At 38.0% G+C, this 21,271-nt stretch overlaps 1 protein-coding gene across 1 annotated transcript in view; it reads right to left on the minus strand.

Moving 5' to 3' along the window:
• LOC115210608 (WD repeat-containing protein 64-like) overlaps nt 1-21,271 on the minus strand; it is an 83,641-nt gene that overhangs the window by 45,294 nt on the left and 17,076 nt on the right. Inside the window, exons 5-12 of the mRNA XM_036502585.1 lie at nt 19,093-19,199; nt 17,815-17,844; nt 13,370-13,474; nt 11,909-12,126; nt 5,987-6,029; nt 4,593-4,690; nt 1,993-2,126; nt 1,354-1,481 (exon numbers count right to left, since the gene is read on the minus strand). Coding sequence (XP_036358478.1) covers nt 1,354-1,481; nt 1,993-2,126; nt 4,593-4,690; nt 5,987-6,029; nt 11,909-12,126; nt 13,370-13,474; nt 17,815-17,844; nt 19,093-19,199 — 863 coding nt within the window. The remainder of the gene's footprint in view (nt 1-1,353; nt 1,482-1,992; nt 2,127-4,592; nt 4,691-5,986; nt 6,030-11,908; nt 12,127-13,369; nt 13,475-17,814; nt 17,845-19,092; nt 19,200-21,271) is intronic.

Below are 21,271 nucleotides of genomic sequence, written 5' to 3' on the forward strand. Positions count from 1 at the left end.
ATATATATATGTGTGTGTGCGTGTGTGCATGTTTGTGTGTCTGTGTCTGTCCCTCCAACATCGCTTGACAACCGATGTTGGTGTGTTTACGTCCCTGTAACTTAGCCGTTCGGCAAAAGAGACCGATAGAATAAGTACTAGCCTTACAAAGAATAAGTCCTGGGGTCGATTTGCTCTACTAAAGGCGGTGCTCCAACATGGCCACAGTCACATGACTGAAACAAGTAAACGAATAAAAGAATAAAAGAAAAGGTATCAGTCATCCTAGCTGTGGTTGTGACTGAAGCAGAAGAAAGAAATGAACATTACATGTTGCGTTCATTCTTTGTTTTGCTTTTAATAAACCAGTTTGGATTCAAAGAAAGATATGGAGTTAGTATAATATACACAACTTAGATTACATTCAAAGTTAGCTTTCATATTTAACCGGTGTGTTACCTCTCAGTTTCATCGCCAAAGAAAAGCAAAGCTCTTAACTATGCTTAGAGTCTTAAAAGACATGAGTCTGAAAATGATCCGTTCCAAGCTGAAGACAAGCAGGAAATGGGAAGTCCAAGGGGCGGTGGATGCGGTAAAGGAAAGCCTTACAATCAGAAAAATAATGGGACACACTCGGGCCAATAGGTAGGGAACTGGGTGTAACGAAAATGGAATGGTGGTCAGAGGCCAGGAGAAAGATGAGGAGACTTCTGCGTGGTACAGATGACCAAGAGTGCTCAGCAGACCCAGGATCAACAAAACAACCAGAAATTATCAGGAAGAGAGATTCGAGGATGGATATTATACTCCATTCCAGCATGAAGGAGGCCAACTTCCGGTTCAAGGTTCTTGCCACAGAGGTGGAGCCAGTGTGTTTGTGGGCAAATCTACTTACGATCTAATGAAACAACTCTCAGTCACTTGGAAGAACAGAACCAAATCCCTAAGGATAATATCAGAAATAGTGAAGCATTCCAGCTGGAGACCTGGTCGAGAAGGAACAAAAATGACTTCTATGCCCTCTGAAGGCAATATTTTCGTATTTTAAACGCCCGAAACAACGGAGTGGAGTTCCAACTAGATGAAATCTCCAATCGATTTAAATGCACAAGTCACCGATATCCAAGCGGCTAAAAAGTGTCAGCAGAAGGGCAATCGAGAGTCATGACCTGGATGCAGCCCGGCCCCTTTAGAGTGTAAGAAGTTAAGGGCCGAAACATTTGCTTGTGTGAAGTTTCTTCTCTGAAAACCTTCTGCTGTTCAGCCCACTTGAGAGCTTCTTACTATTACATAACTTAGATTACATCCATATTTTACCTTTCATGTTTATCCAATATACTAATTGTTGGATGACAATAACAAATTTAATTTTACCTGTAAGGTTGTAAATGCGTGGATATCCCAAACTCGTACGACTCTTGCTGTAGATAAACTGATAATGTGTTGATCTCTCTCGTTGCAACAAATATCGCTCACAGTAAATAAATGACCAATCAATTTCCCTAAATAAGAAAATGTTGAATTATTGGTTTGTTCTACATAAAATAATTAAAGAATCTCGGTAAAAGGGTAATTTTGTGTCGTTTGCCGGCTATGATGTTATGTTTGTGTAGAAAGACTTAAAATGTTATCAATATCAATCACTTAGAAAGGTACAGAGCCTTTATATAGGGTACGAAATGATAATTTGTTGCATCCGTGCTCTTTCGAAGATCCTTACTAACATAATGAAATGGATATTTTAAAACTAGGACACTGAGGTGGCTCATCAGGAGCTTACAATTATCTTTATAGAGCTTATAGTACATGACTTAGAAATATCATGAGGAAGTGACCAAAGTTTTGTGAATTTCTGATTGTTTCAATGAGTTTAGCAACTTAATTGAAGGCAAAAGGTCTACAATAAGAAGAGATGCTATCTTTCTCCAGGTATATGAACAAGACATTGCAAGTAAAAGGTGTCGTCTCACTGAACGACCAAAATAATTGCATACTCATAGTGAAAAAGAATACCTGTTGGGTGTGCAAACATATGTGGATGCCATATTCGAATGATTTTATCAACACCTCCAGTAGCGAGAATTTGTGCACTTTTACAGTAACCAAAAGCATTCACACCTTTGGGTATAGAAACTGGTTCCACCATCCTGCCAAAAGATCAAACACAGATATTGCTATTCGACAGAGAACTTTACAAAATATAGAAATAGCAATTCTTAGCTTCGAAGATCTGAAGATCTTCTGCAATAGGGACGTACATGCACTTATGGTCTCTTATATGTAAATATGTATTTATCTAAATTTTGTACGACTCTATTCTTTTATTCTTCCTTCTTTCTATCAGCCCCTTCACGCTTACTTCGTTCATTCCACTCTTCGTTCTTTCGTTCCCTCTCTCTCATTTCCTTGCCTTCTCTTCATGCTCACTTTCCCTCCTCTTTTCACTTCACTGTATCCCTGTTATTTTTTCTCATCCCCCTTGTTTCTTCTGTCCCTCTGCCTCTACCTCTCTCTCTCTTTACTCCCCACGTGACCGACGTTCGGCCAAGCCTAACCTTTCTTAGTTCGGCCGCCGTCCGTGCAACATCTGTATTCCTCCCTGTGCCTATGAAATCTTGTATCCTTGCCGTAAGGCCTTACTTCCACACGCGCCAGCTTAACTTAATTCGTCCTTAGTCGAAAGACACCTGTTGTTATGTCCTGTTATTTGTATTTCTGTAACATTGTCCATTCTTTCCGTCCTTGTTTTCGTATACATTCGCTGCTTTCTTCCAAGGAATCTAATGCTCTTAGCTTAGTTTTTCCTTGGGGCTGGCCAGATTGGAGCAATCTCGAGTATAACCAGCCAAAATTGCAAAAATAATCTGGAACTCGACTGAGGAAAGAAAACTCCGAATGACCCGTCCTTGTTTTCTTTGTATCGTCTATCTGGATGTTTTGTTGTCCCTTTTTTGTATCACCTAACTGTCTGGATGTTTTGCGTTCTTGTCCCATTGTATATATATATACATACATACATACATATATATATATATATATATATATATATCGCGGCATCTTTATGCTTTTACAATTTTGTTTTTGTGTTGCAAATGTTCCAGATCAATTACATGCAACTAAATTTTGCAATAAACAGGGTTATAATAGCTTTCTTAGGTAGTCGGTACCTAACGCTTGTAGTTGTTTTTTTCTGTGAAGCTTTTAGTCATAGTCAATGACAACAAATGTACTTATCTAAAAATAACGGTAACCAAATATGCCAGCTATATTATTCTTGAAAAGAGTTCCAATGAAACCGTTCTATAAATGGTGTACAGAAAAATCTGGGTAGTTAATTTCAGACATGTTTCTAAACATGATGCAAAATTAGTCTCAACATAGAATTGATGAAATATTTGTAAACTACGAAATAAAAATATTATCACAAACCCCAGATTTCAGTGTTTAATTTGGAGATACACACACATACAGAGGAATGTATGTATGTATGTATGCATGAGTGTGTATGCATATGTACATGTATGTATTATGCATTATACAGTATCAAATAGATTGACTGATATAAATTCTAAATATTAGATTGCTTTTAACTGTGATATAAGAATGTAAACACATTCACATTACGTCTTTGTTTTCGTTGTGTCAAAAGCTGTGAACAGGGGTTTCCTAACAGACAGTTTCACGGTTTGTTGACTGCTCCTCAGAGAAGACGTACCCATTCTCCTTTACAAATCGATAGCATAGAAATTTAACTGTTATTCAGAGCAGTCAGAAATAAAGCTATTATCAGCATGAGTAGTTTAATTTGCATATTTGTGCTATTAGAAGTCTCGTCATAAATTAAACAATTATTTTATACGCGCAGTACAACGTCAACCAGAAGGGCTGAACTAAATCTTAAATCTAAGAAAGACATTAACTGTGATTGTTAATTATAAGAATATAAGTAAATTCTTTCTACTTTTTATTTAGTGTACGGAAAAATATAAGGGGTTTCCTCGTGGATTGGTTCACGATTTGAGCTGGCAGAAACGTTAGCACACCGGGCGAAATGCTTAGCGGTATTGCGTCTGTCGTTGCGTTCTGAGTTCAAATTCCGCCGAGGTCGACTTTGCCTTTCATCCTTTCAGGGTTGATAAATTAAGTACCAGTTACGCACTGGGGTCGATGTAATCGACTTAATCCCTTTGTCTGTCTTTGTTTGTCCCCTCTATGTTTAGCCCCTTGTTGTGGTTCTACCGCATGTATGTTCCTCTGTGTGTGTGTATGTGTGTGCGCGCATAAAGTGCGTGTTTGTGTGTGTGTGGGGGGTGTATGGCGGTGTATGCACACAAGCACGTGTATATATGTATGCGTGTGTCTGTGTAAATAGTCTAGTTTCGTAACAATTTCTTTTATAGGTCATTACCCACATAAAATCACACCATACAACTTACATATAACTGCAACTGGCGCACAAACTCACGTAATAAATCACTTAATATAAAACAAAAGATAAACGCTAAAATGGTTCATAAACAATAATATGCAATTTAAAATATCAATAGAAAAAACGGTTTTAATTAATGAAACTAATACGAAATTATTATTCAAAATTTACATCAATTACATACTCATTATTCCAGATCTTTTCGATTGGTTCCACAACTAAAGAATACATACTGCTGGGAGAACAGGAAACAAAGCATTTCAATTCTGGTAAATAACGTATCTATAAAAGAATCAAAGCAAATACAAATTCAAAGATTGAATGCAAATTGTTTATTGTATTCCTTGTGTATACATATAAATTAATATCTATATTTATATTCATGTCTAGCTATATACATGTGCATGTGGTAACAAGCTTGCTTCTCAACCACATGGTTCTGGGATCAGCCCCACTGCGTGGCACCTTGGGTACATGTCTTCAACTACAACCTTGGGCCGACCAAAGCCTTTGCGAGTGGATTTGTAGACGGAAACTGACAGAACCCGTCGTATATACACACACTCACGTGTGTGTATATTTATATATATATAGCGGACTAGATGTGATGTACCATATATATGAGGTAGCCCACTTCTAAATTTAGCGTATAAATGTAACGCTTCAAGGTTCTCGCATAAGAAGTGAACATCGAAGAATTAATTCCAAGATGGAAGAAATGTTATTTACATGTATTTATTCGTTTTCCCCGACAGGTTGTTACAGAGACAGTAGCAAATTCAGTGATAGTAACGACAAGAATGACTTGCTGGATAGTAGTTGAAACGTAGAAAAAGGTTGTCTGTCAGTAGAGAGGGAAAGAGTAAGGTAGTCATGGTGCTGACTAGAAAGGAAGATACAGGTGGCATCGGCTTTCTTATGGCCGAAAACCTCTCTTCGCATATCAAGCTAGGGGCGAAGGGAAGTGCTGCTCTTGGTTAGGGCTGATGCAAAATCGGGTGTTGCTCCTTGGTGCGGCTGACATCTAAGAGCCGGTGTTGCTCCTTGGTTATAACTGACACGTATGAGGAAGAGATAGAAAATTCTCTATTATATGGGATATGTTCAATAATGTAGGTCAAACCTTAAACGAAGGACTGAACTTTCCTTGACCAGTACAGGTCCTAGCGTTTCCTCATCAATCATCTAATGAGGAGGGTTTCCCGCTTGTTTTGCCAGGCAACAAGCCGATGGATTTGGTTTCAAATCCCAGGTAGGGTATGTGTGTGTGTGTGTGTGTTTGTCCCCCACTACTGCTTGACAACAAGTGGTGGTGTGTTTACGTTCCTGTAACCTGGACATTCGGCAAAAGATACCTACAGAATAGGTACTAGGTTTACTGGCCACAGTTAAATGAATGAAGCAAGTAATATATATTTACATATACATACATATATATATACATATATAAATATAGGTTTCAACTTTATTCGTAAGGGAAAGGGTTACAATAGATACAAAAGTAGTACTCAGTACATACACACACACACACACATCACAAATACCAACCATCTGATATCCTGTTCATAGTATACTAACCTTAACAACCCAATCGTCATGGAATCTTCTTCGCCGCATTGGCCTTTAAAGAAAACAACAATATAGTATATATCTAATACATATCTGTGTGTATGTGAGAGAAAGAGAGAGATAAACTGAGAGAGGGAGAGATAAATTGAGAGAGAGATATATATAAATTGATAGATAGGCAGATGTACAAAGCAACAACTGAACCCCCACACACACACCCACACGCATATTCTTTGAATGTACAGGACATGGAAGCACCTTGGGCTGTTCCCTACCAGCTGAAGTCCAGCTGAAATACTGGGGCATTTGCTGAAGAGCTTCCCAAGCAAATGGTATTTTTTTTTGTTATACCGTGAAGGACTTAATTTTTGGTAGTAATAGGCGCAGGAGTGGCTGTGTGGTAAGTAGCTTGTTTACCAACCACATGGTTCCGGGTTCAGTCCCACTGCGTGGCACCTTGGGCAGGTGTCTTCTACTATAGCCTCGGGCCGACCAAAGCCTTGTGAGTGGATTTGGTAGACGGAAACTGAAACAAGCCCGTCGTATATATGTATATATATGTATATATGCGTGTGTGTGTTTGTCCCCCTAGCATTGCTTGACAACCGATGCTGGTGTGTTTATGTCCCCGTCACTTAGCGGTTAGGCAAAAGAGACCGATAGAATAAGTACTGGGCTTACAAAAGAATAAGTCCCGGGGTCGATTTGCTCGATTAAAGGCGGTGCCCCAGCATGGCCGCAGTCAAATGACTGAAACAAGTAAAAGAGTAAAAGAGTAATGAATTTGAACTCAAAACACAAAGTACCCGGACAGATGCCAGACATCTCATCCTATGCTTTTAACAATTTGGCAGTCCACCGCTCTTGTCTGCTACTATTGTATCCACCCGAAAGGATGTTAGACAGAACTAACCAGGTGCGATTTGAACTTTCTGATTTGGACATTGTGTCTCACGCTCTAACGTTCCTACCAGTTCAACCACACACACTTGCGCATGCGTACACACATTCACATATACATACCACACATATTTTTCTATTGTAGTGTTCAGTGTTACAGCACAACAACACTGGGTAACGCTGCTCATGCTTGAGCACGCTGTGTGTGTGTGTGTGTGTGTGTGTGTGTGGTTGTTGTTGTTGTTGTTGTTGTTGTTGTTAAGCAACAAGACGGGTAAGGGTGATTAGGTGATAGTCTAGGGCTTAGGAGCGGGAGACCCCAGACCTTGGAAAAAAAAAACTTTGGTCGTCTTGTTGTAGTCGAGGGCTCTTCGTTGACGCCCAACACCACTGGGAGGTGGCCCTCGAAGTCGCTGGAAATGGAGATCTCCAGGTCCAAATTCTTGAACGGCTGAGTATGCTGTGTGTGTGTGTAGTATCTATACATAAACATACACACGCACAGGCCTCACACAGACAATATATCTCATTTGTGTTACCCTGTCTGGCACTAATTTGTTATATCTCTTTTTCATGAGAACAATATTTTCAGTGGGATGCCACTGCCTTACTATAATAATAGGTTTCTGACTTGTAAACAACAATGGTTCACCCTCAAGTATTTTCTTTTATACAAGCAAATTGTTAACACAATTTTTTACTCATCACGAAGACAAATAAATAAATAAATAAAAACTTGCAATTCCATTAACGGTGCTGAAGAAAATATTCTATTAGATGTAAAACTGCAACTACTGGGGTGATATGAAATGTCAGATGCAGGTGGTTAAATCGTTAAACATGGCAACATCGACAATTAAAACCGTCATGAAAAATATAGGTTAAATAAAAGCTTCTGCTATGGACGACCCCGTTTTATCTACAATGATGGTTACTCTTTTATTCTTTTACTTGTTTCAGTCATATGACTGTGGACATGCTTGAGCAACGCCTTCAGTCGAGCAAATCGACCCCAGGACTTATTCTTTGTAAACCTAGTACTTATTTTATCGGTCTCTTTTGCCGAACCGCTAAGATACGGGGACGTAACACGTCAGCATCGGTTGTCAAGCGATGTTGGGGTGACAAGCAGACACACAAACGTATACACACACACAACCACACACACACATATATATATATATATATATATATATATATATATACGGCGGGCTTCTTTCAGTTTCCGTCTACCAAATCCACTCAAGGCTTTGGTCAGCCCGAGACTACAGTAGAAGACACTTGCCCAAGGTGCCACGCGGTGGGACTGAATCCGGGACCATGTGGTTGGTAAGCAAGCTACTTAACACACAGCCACTCCTACGGTTGTAAATTTTCAAAAAAATGGAAGATATGCTTGGAAGATATGCTTGTTATATAGGAAGATGAGAAACGCAGTGTAACATACCACTAAGGTAACTTATCATAATGCCGAAAGAATTTCAGACGTTTACACGAAGGCTTAATATTAGAAGCATTCACAAGCAGTGTTTGGCTTGAAAGATTGAAATGACAGCGCAACCATTACAATATCTCCATGTTTGGTGATGTTATAAGTGGATACCCATATAGCTAAGGAGTTTCTCGTGGTTCTTAAGTGTATCACTGAATATAGCAATTACCTTCTTTTACATTCACTGTAGATGAAACAAGCCTTGTCCGCAGGTTAGTCTCCAAAAAGGTTAAAGTTAGGTGTTCTGGACACACGATATCTTACTAGCACGAATTGCTTTGTTTGAGTGAAAATTAAAAAAATTAAAAACCCCAGATGCATTCTGCGTATTGGAAGCACTCCGTCGGTTACGACGACGAGGGTTCCGGTTGATCCGAATCAACGGAACAGCCTGCTCGTGAAATTAACGTGTAAGTGGCTGAGCACTCCACAGACACGTGCACCCTTAACGTAGTTCTCGGGGATATTCAGCGTGACACAGAGAGTGATAAGGTCGGCCCTTTGAAATACAGGTACAACAGAAACAGGAAGTAAGAGTGAGAGAGAGTTGTGGTGAAAGAGTACAGCAGGGATCACCACCATCCCCTGCCGGAGCCTCGAGGAGCTTTAGGTGTTTTCGCTCAATAAACACTCACAACACCCGGTCTGGGAATCGAAACCGCGATCCTATGACCGCGAGTCCGCTGCCCTAACCACTGGGCCATTGCGCCTCCACATTCTGCGTTTTGTAAGCCCGACCAATGTGCAAGGAAAACCAACAGACACAGTTCCTATTCCTTGTATAGTCTCTTCTGTCCTATCTTTTACAGCTGCTTTTAGATTAAAATAGTGGTGTGTAAGCTTGCATATCCGTGATTGAAGTTGATTAATCTTATATTTCATATTTTTATAACGTTAGAACTTAATTATACCTATTACGTCATTTTATCTAGATAACGATGTGTAACGTCACTTTAATGTGAGAGGTTATCTAAAGTTATTTAGTGCACTCTGGATTTTTTTTTACTGATTGGAATATCTATCTCCTATATATGTGTTCGTATCAAGCTTAAAAATAGCCTGTCGAGTCCGTATAGCTACTTGTATTACACTTGCATGACCTGATATAGAGTTGTTTTATTTTGTATTACACTGCTTTATGAAAGAATTTACAATTCTGAGATATTGTCATCCTCTCTATCTGTCTGTCTGTCTGTCTGTCTCTCTCTCTCTCTCTCTCTCTCTCTCTCTCTCTCTTTATCTATCTATCTATCTATCTATCTATCTATCTATCTATCTATCTATCTATCTATCTATCATTTATCTATCTATCTATCTATCTATCTGTCTGTCTGTCTGTCTATCTATCTATCTATCTATCTATCTGTCTGTCTGTCTGTCTGTCTATCTATCTATCTATCTATCTGTCTATCTATCTACCTGTTGTGGAAGGATTCCGACCACCCCCAAGTGACTAAAAGTGGACTGACACATAAAAATAACTACTATAAAATAAAGAATTGCCTGCAGTGCAGGGTAAGCACTTCATTGTGAGCTTTCGGTTTATTGTTTGTTAATTGAACTACTGTCTTTGTGTGTAACACGTGTTTTTAGCTGTCTTCGTAGTGGTGGTGTGCGACGTTTTCCCTCTTGTTTAATGGAAGAGCGTCGTGTTATGAATTACGAAGATTTAAGTTCTTCTTCAGACTTTATGCCGTCTGAGGAAGGGATGGTAAAATGTTTAAAAAGAATCGACGAGGAAATGGAAACAAAAAATTACACTGAAGCGACAAAAGGAAAAAGTGAAGATGTGAGTCTGGAAGAATTGAGTAGGTTCAAGGAAATACTTAAAAGGGATGGGAACAATGTGAAGGTCTCCCCGCCACCAAGAAGGTTCAAAAGAAAAGAGGAGAGGACGATTAATAACAGGACATACGCGGTGGCAACGAGAAAAATTGAAATAGTATCAGCAGCCCAGGTTGAAAAGGTGCTGAGACCAGTCTGGTAAGGGATTTCATACCTTGTCAAGGGAAGAAAGCATGGAACGGTGGAGGTGCAGTTTCGGGAGACAGTTACCGCCTGACTGCACTCAGCAACACCATTAAAAACTGACGAAGTGGTTCTTCTACCCGTATACCTTGGGAGACGTGCTTCCAAGGTAGAAGACATACCCCAGAAGTAAATGTAGCCTAGTTGGTGGCTGCCATACTGCTAGGCATGGAAGATAGCGTAGTGGTCCTGCAGGCTTCCAGAACACCCTACAGGAACTGGCAAAGTCAGAGCCTAGGCATGGTAGTATAGTACATGTGACTCCGGAAGATAATGAAAACGTGGTGGAGACCATTATGGTCGGAGAAGTGATACTAAGAGTTAGAGGGGAAGGGAGGATTCCGCGGTGCTGTAAATGTGGCTTGGAAGGACACATTAGAGCGGATTGTCCTCCACCAACTGTGAAGGCTAAGGAAAGGCAAGAGAGCGAGAAAGTAGATGGTACTCCACTGCCTGTGGAGGCTGAGGAGAAGCACGAGATTGAGACGGTACCACAAACAAAAACTAGTACCAGCGTCGAAGAAGAGGAGGTGAATACCGGTTGGGAAACGGCGGGGAAAAAAAGAAGAAAGAAGAGAAAAAAGACACACATGGTAAAGGACGACCCCCATCCCACACCCACTCGGCTCCCACTCACATCCACTCTACATCCAGCTACTCCCTACAGACATCAACCCTCTCCATACCCTACATGACATAAACATAAGCACACACACACAGGAGCCCCACATTTCCCCACCCCGGCCCTTGGATAAATTTTGTAATATTGTCCAATAGACAAATATTTATACAAATTTTCATTTACTGATAATTTTTCATTATAAATTTAATTAACATTGCGTTTATTATCCTGGCTATAAAGGTATTGTAAGTCATTGGCTTATAATAGACATTTGCTTACATTAATTATTAGTATATAGCTATATATATATATATATATATATATTATATATATATATACAAGATAAGAAATGGAGAAATACATCTAAATCAAATATCAATTACCAGATAGTCTCTTATGTGGTACAGTCTCCTATGTGGTGGTTTAATAAAGTATGTGATTGAGTATTATCTGGTAATTGATACTTGATTTAGATGTATTTCTCCATTTTCTTATCTTGTATTAATAATTTGTGGTAAATCATTTTACCTTTGCCAATATAATACAGTAAATGAATTGATTGCATCGCAATCATTAACATTTATGTATTAACTTTGTTGGGTACTTCACTAGCAGTATATTGGATATATGTTATCCCATGGAGGGTTGCATTTACAACCCCTATCTCAATTTGTATATATATATATATATATATATATATATATATTATATATATATATGTATATATATACATATGCATGTATCTATATGCATAATGTTTGTATATGTGTATATATATGCACACATACATAGTACATATATATATATATTTATATGCACTCATATATACTCACGCCCACATAAAAACACATATTAGTAATATAAAAAGAAAAAAGATTAAAGAACGTACTTGGTCAGAGAGGCTGGAGAGATGACCATTTTACATGCTTGTCCCGATTTATCTTCGGACAGGTTCATCATGACCTCATCAGTATTGATTGTTAAAATGCTTATGTAGCCTTGATCATCTCCAATTAATAATGTGTCTTGTGTAGTATTCTCGTCTTGTAACAATGCTGATGTAAGACATTGTGGCGTATTGTCGAAAGGTCGGATGCAAATGGTGTGCTATAGTTTTTCAGAAAATTGCATAAAACCATGACACACATGAACTGCTGATAAATTGCGATTCTCACATGTAAGCATAGCAATAACACCACCACCAACAGGAACAAAAACAACAACAACAATAATAACAACAATAATAATAATAATCCTTTCTACTGGAAGCACATGGCCTCAAATGTGGGTGAAAGGCTTAGGTCGATTACATCGACCTCAGTGCGTAACTGGTACTTGTTTAATCGACTCCGAAAGGATGAAAGGCAAAGTCGACCCTGGCGGGATTTGAACTCAGAACGTAGCGGTTAAACATTTCACCCGAAGTGCTAACGATTCTGCCAGCTTGCCACCTTAATAATTATAATAATAATGCTTTCTATTATAGGCACAAGGCCTGAAATTTTGTTTTTTTTTGGGGGGGGGGCGATAGTCGATTACATCGACCTCAGTACTCAACTGGTACTTAATTTATCGACCACGAAAGGATGCAACGACATGTCGACTCCGGTAGAATTTGAACTCAGAATGTAGCGACGGACGAAATACCGCTAAGCATTTTGTCCACTGCGTTAACAATTCTGCCATCTCGCCGCCTGAATAATAATAATAATAATAGTAACAATAATAATAATAATAATAATAATAATAATAATAAATAAATAAATAATTTTTTTTTTTAATCCGGACATAACAATAACAGACAAGGAAAAAAAAAGCGAAGTTGGTTACTAATTGATCCATCAGTCCGTTTGATTCCAGGACCATAAAGAAGGAAAAGGAAAAACAAAAATAAAAAAATAAATAAATAAATAAATAAAATCCCTTAAAATTAAAAATTTTAGATTGCAAGAATTTGGAATATGAAAACTATGAAGGTTGTGCCTATAATAAAGGGGAAAAAAACATCATTCTTGATATACAAGAATTATGTTTATTTTTTTCTCTCCAATGAATTAAAATTTATTCAATCATCACACCTTGACAGCGCTCACCTAACTAATTATTTCTTCACAGGTAAGCAGATAATAGGTAATAACGTGATAGTCTAAAGTTTATTTCATAGAGATAGTAAACTGTTTCATTGTAGGAAAACCAAGAATTAGTCAATAACTTGAAGCAGTCGTTGAACGGATATTCTTCTAATCGTTTTAGCCAGTGGACCGTGGCCACGTGTGAGTACAATCAATCGGGAGGAACAACGAATAATTCCACTATTTTATTAAAGAGTGGAATATTTTCTCGAACTCACCTGTGATTTTCCTTTGCTGTCCCAGATGCAGAGACTTCTTTCTGTGCAGATTGCAACACGCCGTAAATTCGGTAGATATATACAACCCGTGACCCAAGAAGGTTCCTGAAAATTATATCATAAATTATAATGTAAATGTCATTTTAAAATTGATAATCTTTATATATAAAAGTAAGGTTGTGTGTCTGTCTCCTATGATTTAGATTCCTAACTACTCCCACATTTTGCGGTGCAGTTTAACCAAAACCGGGTATCTTATAGTCGTGATTCATATCGAGCCCTTCTGGGTATTAGCGCGCGTCTACGATGAGTCTACGATTTAAAAAAAAAATTACCATAATTTTTTTCCATTTTAATGCATTTTTTCGCTATTATATAAGGGAAGTAACTCTCTAAAAATTTCTACGATGAGTCAACGATTTAAAAAAAATTTACCATCATTTTTTTTTCCATTTTTAATGCATTTTTTTGCTATTTTTTGGCTATAACTCTCTAAAAATGCTTATATAGTTATTTCCCTTACAAACCCGAGCAACGCCGGGCGATACTGCTAGTTTATTATAATTGCTTATTTTTCTTTGATTTATTAGTTGACTATATATTATATTTGCTTTAAGTTATTCATAAGAAGTTCTTACTTTTCTCTTATATCTACTTTGCATTCGCCCAGTCGGTAGAATGTTGGCCAAAGAACAAACAGAACCGTTCTTATCAACGTAAGCGGCACAGCATTGTATGACCATAAATACTTACTTTCCTTCCCACCAACTTACCAGTTCTATACAGACATCATACTGGGGTGGGGCACAGTTAAAGATCAAAAGAAAGGAAACGCTTTATAATTAACGGGTGCTATATTAAATGCATACGCGTGACATTCCAATGTTTACCATTCCTGTGTTTCCCTGCATATGAAGCTATCCTATGATCTCAGCTAGTGTTATTATTGAACTTGGAAACTGTCATTGACAACCCATCACACGTTAAGCTTATTTACAAGACACGCTAACTTGGTTAATGTCTTATTCGACTGGTCGATGGTCATGGCAGCAATAATTATATTATTAACCGTATTTTAAAATTATTCTCAGAATATATTCTTTTAGTTGCACCAAACAATTTAAGCTATGCTTATGTAGGCGCAGTTACCTCCCTTAACAGCAGATTTAAACAAATTGGCACTAGATGGTGCTAGAGCGTGAGATTCTGGTACAATGCCATACGACAACCTCTTTCTGCATCGGGACACGAGGCTGTGAAGACATAATCTAACAGGTTCTCTCTCACACCACACGCCAATAGCAGATAGGAGTTAACACACAGGAGAAGACCATGGCTTCTACGCATAAAACCATTATCATTTACCATCCAGCTTGTATATATATATATATATATATATATATATGTGTGTGTGTGTGGTCACATTAAAGGTATTTAAAGTTACCGCGTTGTTTCATGTATTTCTTTATACCGTGTTCCTGTCAAATGATATTACAGCCTTCTGAGTAGAGTCACATTAGATGGCTCCACAACCTATCCATCTATGCTTAATTAACAGAAATTTTAAGAAAGTAAATATTCAAGTTCACAAGTTAATTTCGCTTCTTGTTTGCTACAATGTTATAGTGGAGGCACATGGCCTAGTGGTTAGAGCAGCGGACTCGCGGTCGAGGGATCGCGGGTTCGAATCTCAGACCGGGCGATGTGTGTGTTTATGAGCGAAAACACCTAATCTCCACGCGGCTCTCGCAGAAGGTAATGGCGAACTTCTGCTAACTCTTTCGCCACAACTTTCTCTCACTTTTTCCTCCTGCATCTAGCAGCTCACCTGCGACGGTCCGGCGTCCCGTCCAGGTGGGAAACCTATACGCCAAGAAACCGGGAAACCGGTCCTTATGAGCCAGGCATGGCTCGAAAAGGAACAAACAAACAAACAATGTTATCGCAACATTTAGTTTCACTTTTACCTGTGGCATTATTTCTAGCGAATACGTTAATGTTTTATTGACTTTCTTATAGCTAAGTTACATGGATATAGGAGAACTATTTAACTGATTACAGCATTTCCTTTATGTTATCGATACTAAAAGGATACGTATATGTTACTTCTTGAACTCAAGCATCTCATGTAATTGGTCTTATCGGATGAAAACTCGGGTCCCTTTTTTCTTAATCGATCCGCTTTTGATGCTTTCGTCAACAACACATGTGCTTAAAATATGATAAACATATTGAATTCAAATTTTGACACAAGGCCAGCAAGTTCGTGGGGTGGGTATAAGTCGATTACATCGACCCCAGTGTTTCACTGGAACTTACTTTATCGACCCCGAAATGATGAAAGGCAAAATTCGATCTCGGCAGAATTTGAACTCAAAATGTAAAGGCGGGCGAGAAATACCTATTTCTTTACTACCCACAAGGGGCTAAACATAGAGGGGACAAACAAGGAGAGACACACGGATTAAGTCGATAATATCGACCCCAGTACGTAACTGGTGCTTAATTTATCGACCCCGAAAGGATGAAAGGCTAAGTCGACCTCGGCGGAATTTGAACTCAGAACGCAACGGCAGACAAAATACGCTACGCATTTCACCCGGTGTGCTAACGTTTCTGCCAGCCCGCCGCCTTAATATATGATAAGCATATTAATATGCTGTCTATGACTTGGCTTCGATTATTTATTTTAATGATTTCTCTTACTTCATGAAATGCCTTAGTTACACCATAAACGCCATAGTATTAATCTACTTAGCTTTGAGTATCTTTCAAAATATCGACTGTATGTGTCTTGTTGGATTACGTTTAAACAAATTTGGATATGTTGGTGATAGGTTGACATATAAATCTTGATTGTATCTCACCAATGACGTTAAATCAGAACAAACTACTAAACTTTCCCGGTCATACTTCATTTTGATAGGAATAAAGTATCAAGCAGAGAGGATAGCTAGGTGACGTGGAGCCGAACATTCTGTCTAATGGACAATGAATTCATTGCATACCTAAATACGTTCTACCCTAGCTCAGACTTGATCAGCTTATATTTCATAGGAATTACTACAAGTGTTTTTCTTCTAACGCCACAATGATCCTCATAAAAAAAACTTGTTTCTAGTTCTGTGAGGCGAAGGTGCAATTAAATTTGAGGCTAGATGGAATGTAGAGAAGCCATTGCAAAGAATGTGACAAAAATGAATCCAACAGTTCATTTTTAACAGCACTACAATACATAAACAACTACCATAAATCCTCGAGTATAAACCGCATTTTTTCCAAAAATGTAAAGGTCATAATCCTTAGTGCGTACTATATACGAGGTTAAAATGAAAAATATTTTCTAAGCAATGTCCGAATCTCTATTTGCTGTCCGGCAATGTTTATTCATAAGCATTTTGTGATGTCAGGCGCGAAAATACCTTAAGCTAAGCCTGAAAGCAATGGAGTCATAAAAGAATCATCCATAACTTGCAGTAAGCAACATTTATTAAAATAAAAGTATTCAGAACACAGAATAACATGTAACAAAAACAATTTGCAGACATATTTACATTCCCATATAAAAGTTAAGAACATCACCATTATTGTATTACGCATGCGCGGAAGTGTTTGTTCGACTAGGTGCTGCTGGCTTAATTACGCACGAATTGTGCTTAATAGTTTAGCGCTAAATAGTTCATCCTGCTATTTCTATTGGCAGTTTGCATCATTACCGTGGCAAACAATAGATACTTAATTAAATACCAGTATTAAATGCTTGAACTACTGTGGGTCTTTAATAGGGGTTTTTATAAGCGCGACTTAAACCTGTACATTAATCTCCAATAAGACATTTTATACATTACATGCCCATAAAATGTCTCGTAGATCTTACTCAGCTATGTTTAAACTTGAAGTTATATCATATACTGAAGAGCATGGTAATAGGGCCGCCGGAAGAAAATTTGATGTTGACGAAAGCTATGTCAGGTTATGGAGAAGAAATAACGATGAAATTAAACAGATGCCAAAGATAAAGAAGGCAATAATAAAAGACGTTACCATTTACATTTTTACAAGGACGTTATATAGACCTCCTTGACTCAAGTTAGAGAAGGGCTGCGTATTATATACAAGGTTTAGGTTTTTCAGAGGTACAGCCCCCTAAAAATCCTCTGCGTATTATACTCAAGGGCGGACTATACTCGAGGATTTACGGTATTTACCACTATGAAATCCATACAATTTAAACAGTTTACTTGAAGCCATTTCTGTTACTCAACCGATATCAAAGTGCAGCCATTTTGTTATTTCGTCTGTAATACATTGCTCGTTATGCATTCCTTTCGTCTTCATATTTACTTAATAAAAGTACTTAATGTATTGCCCCAACTATATTCTGTATCCACCATTATATCTACTATTCGTACCAGTCATTAAAATGGGAGGAAAATAGTACTCACGTGAATATTTATAGAATGTTGAAGACGCAGCTGAAATGGAAAAAAAGGAAACTGTAAATACTCCACCTCCACCTTTTCCTCCTCCTCCACCTCCACCACCACCTCCTCCTCTACTCCTCCTCCTCCTCCTCACCATCATCGTCATTATCATCATCGTCGTCGTCATCCTCCTCCTCCTCCTCATCATCATCATCATAAGCAGTTACAACAATCAGAAGAGGCAGGAATATTGCAAGACTAACGAATATTTCGTTAGTTTTTGATGCCGTGCTCAAATTTTTTGCCTGAGTCATGGTGGAAATCCTAACACTCCGGTATTGTCTAACAAATTATTCACGCATCAATAATTATGTGAATAACTGTGCATTGTCAATCACTAGAAATTCTCCCTTCTTCGTGTATACCTACTATCATTCAACATTAGGTTAATATTCGTTAGATACATTGTGCTTATCAAGCATTTTCGAGTAGCAGAGCCAGTAAAGCGCCGGATTAAGTCAGTTACAGTATTTAGATACCTCCCTTGGTGTTGTGAACTCGAAATCCCGCCGGGGTTGACTTCGTCTTTTATTACTTAGAAGTCAATTAAATGAGTCGTAGTTATATATTTCCCTAACGTTAAAAATTTAACATTTCAAAAATTAATAAAGCGATGAGCAGGCAGAACCGTTAGCACGCCAAGCAAAATGCTTAGAGGCATTTCGTCTGTCTTTACATTCTGAGTTCACTTTTCGCCGAGGTCGATTTTGCCTTTCAGGCTTTCGGAGTCGATAAAATAAGTACCAGTTGAACTTTGAGATCAACGTAATCGACTTGTCCTCCCCCCCCCCACTCCGAAATTGCTGGCCTTTTGCTAAAATTTGAAGACACTATTTCAGAAATTCCTTTCTACTATAGATACAAGGCTTGAAATTTCGGAGGAGGGGAGTAAGTCGATCACATCGACCCCAGGGCTCAACTGTTACTTATTTTATTGACCCTAAAAAGAATGAAAAGCAAAGTCGACCTCAGCGGAATTTGAACTCAAATATGTCAGAACTTAATAAGGCGGTGAGCAGGCAGAATCGTTATCACGCCGGGCAAAATACTTAGCGACATTTCGTCCGTGTTCACGTTCTGAGTTCAGTTTTTCACTGCGGTCGACTTTGGCTTTTGATCCCATTGGGGGGTCGATAAAATAAGTACCAATTGAGTACTGAAGTCGATGTACTCCTGAACTGTTGTGGCCTTGTGCCAAAATTTGAAATCAATATTTCAGAAATTAATATTATTTCGTACCTGGCTGTTCCATACAGTGACCACACCCTTCAATGAGGCTGTTATATAACAATCTAAACCTTCTGAGTAATGGATACTTTGCAGAGTATCTCTTTTACGGCAGTTTCCTGGCAAAAAAGAAAAAAAAAGTTGGAAAATTAAGCATTTGGTCAAGTTGCAAATAATATCTTATACCCTCCATTATTTTATTGGGCAACACAGTGGATAGAAAAGGAATTAGGCGTCAGATTAGTCTTATCCACGTAACACTTAAGTTTAAATCCTTATTTATAAAGATTCTTATATATTTACTTTAGACTTTGACTGAGTATATCAGGTAATCTGCCTTTCCTTCATTTGCATTGCAAATACTCATGTACATGATTGAATTTAAAACAGGTGTGTGAGTATCAATGTATGTATATATATATATATAATGTTTAATCATATCAAAAGGAAATGGAATTTAATTAAATTTAAAATATTCAATCAAAATTTACATTTCCAGTGGTCTAACGTGCAAAAAAAATTAGTCAAGAAGACTATATATTAGTTATACAACATAGTGCATATTTATACACATAAGGAATCCACTTAGCGTGAGATTTAACACATTAGAGAGAACAGCTAGGTTCTGTAAACCACAAAAATAACGGATAAAATTCCAAATTTATTCCTGTCGAATTTTATCTGTTATTTTTGTGGTTTACAGAACCTAGCTGTTCTCTCTAATGTGTTGAATCTCACGCTAAGTGGATTCCTTATGTGTATAAATATGCACTATATCGTGTATATATATATATATATATATATATATATATATGCATGTGCTTGCCCTTCACATAACTGCTTTACAACCGGTAATGGTTTGCTTACGTCCCGGGTACCTAGTGGTTCGGCAAAAACGTTCAATAGACTACGTTCCAGGTTTTAAAAAATAAGTACTGGGGTGGATTCATTCGACTAAAGCCCTTCAAGATGCTGCCCCAGCATGACCGCAGTCTAATGACTAAAACAAGTAAAAAATTAAATAATGCAGTAATATGTAATAATTGATAATATAAATAATATACGACCGGTGCCGTAGATGCGTCTGAGACCCCAATAAGGATCGAAAATCGATTAAAGCTTTTCATCATTTTTCAATCTATGGAGATAGCGGTAAATTTGGGATTTTTGTTGATCTACACGTAGGTTTACATATCCTAATATGTATGTATGTATGTATGTATGTATGTATGTATGTATGTATGTATGTATGTATGTATGTATGTATGTATGTATGTATGTATGTATGTATGTATGTATGAGTGTGTGTGTATTTGTGTATGTATGTATGTATGTATGTGTGTGTGTGTATTTGTGTATGTATATATGTATGTATGTATGTATGTATGTGTGTGTATTTGTGTATATATGTATGTATGTATGTATGTATGTATGTATTCATGTATGTATGAGTGTGTATGAGTGTATGTATGTATGCACACACACACACACACACACACACGGTTTGAAATTTTTTAACAATATCTCTATATCTACAAACGGAAAAATCTCTGTGTATCTGCGTGTCTGTGTGTCTGTGTGTCTGTGTGTCCTTTATACAAATCCACAGTTTTTCACGTAAAAGGCTCGCATTTTCTAAAAAAAAAAGTCGATAAACCGACCCCTTACGCCCATAAGTTATTTTGCGGCCAAATTCGAGTTTTTCGCTTTCTTCTGCCTCCTTTTTTGTCCGACTAATGGCATGTGCACAGTCCCGCTAATTTTCCCTCATTATGCCGTTCCAGGTGTGAAAACCGAAGTCCAATGAATATTTATTATCCTCATAAAAAGCTCCAACTAGCTCATAAACAACGAAACTGGCCCGGGCTGAAATGTGATAAGAAACTTAGCTCTTGATTTAGTGAGAAATTTTTACTGCGACCCGGCAACGAACAACAAGCGCTAGTACTAGACCCGGAAACGCCGGGTCATAGTGCTAATATATATATATATTAGCACTATGGCTGTGTGGTAAGTAGCTTGTTTACCAACTACATGGTTCCGGGTTCAGTCCCACTGCGTGGCACCTTGGGCAAGTATCTTCTACTATAGCCTCGGGCCGATCAAAGCCTTGTGAGTGGATTTGGTAGACGGAAACTGAAAGAAGCCCGTCGTATATATATATACGTGTGTGTGTTTGTCCCTCTAGCAT

Source organism: Octopus sinensis, linkage group LG4 (genome assembly GCF_006345805.1).
Source record: "Octopus sinensis linkage group LG4, ASM634580v1, whole genome shotgun sequence".
Taxonomy (NCBI): Eukaryota; Metazoa; Mollusca; class Cephalopoda; order Octopoda; family Octopodidae; genus Octopus; species Octopus sinensis.